The sequence below is a fragment of the Argiope bruennichi genome, chromosome 11, assembly GCF_947563725.1.
Source record: "Argiope bruennichi chromosome 11, qqArgBrue1.1, whole genome shotgun sequence".
NCBI lineage: Eukaryota > Metazoa > Arthropoda > Arachnida > Araneae > Araneidae > Argiope > Argiope bruennichi.
The window spans coordinates 26828185-26831280 of NC_079161.1; the positions used below are offsets into that span (position 1 = coordinate 26828185).

The window sequence follows — 3096 nt, forward strand, 5'->3', positions numbered from 1 at the left end:
AAACCTTGTAATATAAAAGTTTTCTTCATTATATTATTTTACAAATTAATTCAAAATATTTTTTTAAAGTAAAAGATGAAAATTTTGTAGTGGATAAACATTCAGTATAAAACCTTAAATGCTCCAAAAAATTGAAATTGTTCTCTAAAAATTTTAAAAATTTGATTAGGCATTCGATTGATAGTTTCGATTGTTAAGCTCATCGAACGTTGAACTGAAACTCTAACCGCAATTCTTGAATTTTTTACGACTTCACCGAAATCTCAATGACAGACAATTTCTTCAATTAAAGTCAATAATACATACTTATTTTTTCCTAAATAGTTTTATCTTTTATAATAATGGCAAGTGCTTCGCCAAATTCCAACGAAGAGACTGAGCTTACGATGTGTGATGTTCTTGAAGAAGAACAAGAACTTGAAGAGGATGCGAATGCTGTTTTAGGCGGGAGTGATGATACTAATTGTTCCTATGACAAAGGGTATGTACCAAGACAAGCACTGTATGCCTGTACTACTTGCTCTGTTAATGGTGAAGGAGGTGTCTGTTTAGCTTGTTGTTATGCTTGTCATGATGGTCACGAAGTAGTAGAACTTTACACCAAGCGAAATTTTAGATGTGATTGCGGAAATAGTAAGTTCAATGGTAAGGCTTGCACTTTAAAACCAGACAAAGATGCAGTGAACTGTAAAAATAAATATAATCAGAATTTTAAAGGGCTTTATTGCAGTTGTAGCCGACCATATCCAGATACGGAGGATGATACTCCTGATGAAATGATTCAGTGCGTTATGTGTGAAGACTGGTATCATGGACGACATTTAGGGGTTAAAATTCCTGAGGATTATTTTGAAATGATTTGTTATAATTGCATGGAAGCTCATAAGTTTCTTTATGTATATTTGAATAAGCATGAGATGAAAGTTGATCCGAATTCCAGTACCAAAGCTGATGTGGACCAAAAGAAAACTAAAATTGAAAATATTCCTTTGAAATCGGAATCTGTTGCAAATGGGCATGCTTCTAAAGAAGAAGAATTTATAGATGTTATCAAAGTGGAAGAAAGTGACAACTGTTCTATTGAACAAGAAGTAAAAGTTGATGAAAAAGCCGACAGTGCTTCCATAAAAGAGGGACCTATTGTAAAATCTGAGGCAAAAGACTGTGATTCATCTCCTGAACTAATCTATCCAAGTTCTTCCAATGATAAAGAGTTAAATCATCAAAATGGCACAACTGATAAAGGAGCAGCTATGCAAATAAAAACTGAGTGTAATGGTGATTCTAAAGTACAGTGCATCTTGAAAGGCATCAATGTTGACCAATCTATTTCAAGTGGTACTGCATTTTGGCCAGAAAACTGGCGAAATGAGTTGTGTCGGTGCTCTGATTGTATGGCTATGTATGAAAAATACCAGTGTGTGTTTTTATTAAATCCTGATGATACCATTCAGGCTTATGAGGAACGAGGAAAGGGAGGATCGAAAGAAAGTCAATATGACAGAGGATTGTCGGCACTTGGTCGACTGGATCGTGTGAAGCAAATGGAGGCAGTCCGTGCTTACACGAATATGAAAGGCGAGTTGAAAGAATATCTTAAGCAGTTTGCTGAGAATAAAAGAACAGTTTGTGAAAGTGATATTAAAGAATTTTTTGAACGTATAAGTAAGAAACAAAAACTAAGCAATGGAGTGCCTTATTTTTGTCGTTAACTTTTAAACTTCATTTCATAGAATAAATATTGTCTGTAGTGAAAAATTTTGTTGCCCAGTCATTTTATAGCTAAATATCTCATTCATTAAATTTTAATATGTTATATACAGATGTGGTTTTCTTCTAAAATTTGCGTATATATTACTTCATAAAAGTTTACATTTAAATATTGACTCTTAAATAAAGTTTTTTAAAATAACTTATGAAATACTCATTGCAGTTTCATTGTCATGTGTCATTTTATCTTTAAGTGATATTTTATTAAGATAAACAATTACAATATTAATGTTATCAGTTGTTATTAAATCCAGTATTACCAACAATTATTAATACTGCCAGTTACTTTTTTATTAATTATTCTATGATATATTAAGTTTGTAATTATTAAAGATGAAAAATGTTTTCATTAAGTGCAAGTAAAATATGAAAGTTAATATTATACTGCAGTATGTTATCTTTAATTACGTGTTGTTAAAAGTAGTTATAAATTTAAAATCCAGAAAGGGAAAAATGTATAACATAATGCTTAATATTTCTATCTAATAATTGCTTGTAGTTATGTTTTGAATATTAAACTGTTTGCAGAAAATAAATGTCAAAGAATACTTAATTTTATAAGAAAATTCTAAATGTTTTGGTTGATTGTTTTTATTTGTGAAAATGTACTTTAACCCTACTTGATATATTTTTTTAAATCAATAGGTTTGTGTATTTTTCTCACATTATTTTGACTTAAGATTGATATCTAAATACAGTACTGATTGTAAAATTTAGTTTCAAAAGAAATATGAAATGATATAATTAGCACCTTAAGCTTGATTCTTGAGCATGCTTGTTTCATTATGCTTGCTAATCAGAGAAAAAATGCAATTTTCTTAATTTTTATTATTTGAATTGTATGTTATAAAATTTGGTTTTTGAAATTTAATTAGCTCAAAATTAATTTGCTATCCTTGATTATAAGTAAAAAATGTACAAGAGGTACTTCTCAATTTAACTATAGCCAAAAAGCAGAAAGAAGAAATTTCCCTAATTTGGCAATTTCAGTTGTTAAACTATATAACATGTCATTTGCATGTCAAAATTTTTCATAATAAATAATAATGTACTTGAGTATATTTTTATAATTAGGTGAACATTTTTCTTGATGTTTTTAAGTCACTCTTAAAATCTAATTGTGACAATTCAGAAAATATGGTAACATAGCATTACAAAGAGGCAGTGTGTTGAATTTTGTGTTCATTTTGGCTGCTGTCTGGTCGAAACATTCAAATAAAAATATGCGAGATTTAAGAACAAATATTCCTAATAATATACTTTCTCACCAAGCATAATAAAATCATGCCAACTGACCAAAAAGTAGCCGGAACTCTTTTAATTTGT

The 3096-nt window shown here is 29.6% G+C and overlaps 1 protein-coding gene across 1 annotated transcript; it reads left to right on the forward strand.

Moving 5' to 3' along the window:
* Window positions 1–233: 233 nt before the first annotated feature.
* On the forward strand, window positions 234–2233 carry LOC129957506 (putative E3 ubiquitin-protein ligase UBR7). The gene has a single exon (XM_056069837.1). The coding sequence runs from the start codon at window positions 342–344 to the stop codon at window positions 1710–1712; it is 1371 nt and encodes a 456-aa protein (XP_055925812.1). The 5' UTR covers window positions 234–341; the 3' UTR covers window positions 1713–2233.
* The last annotated feature ends 863 nt before the right edge of the window (window positions 2234–3096 follow it).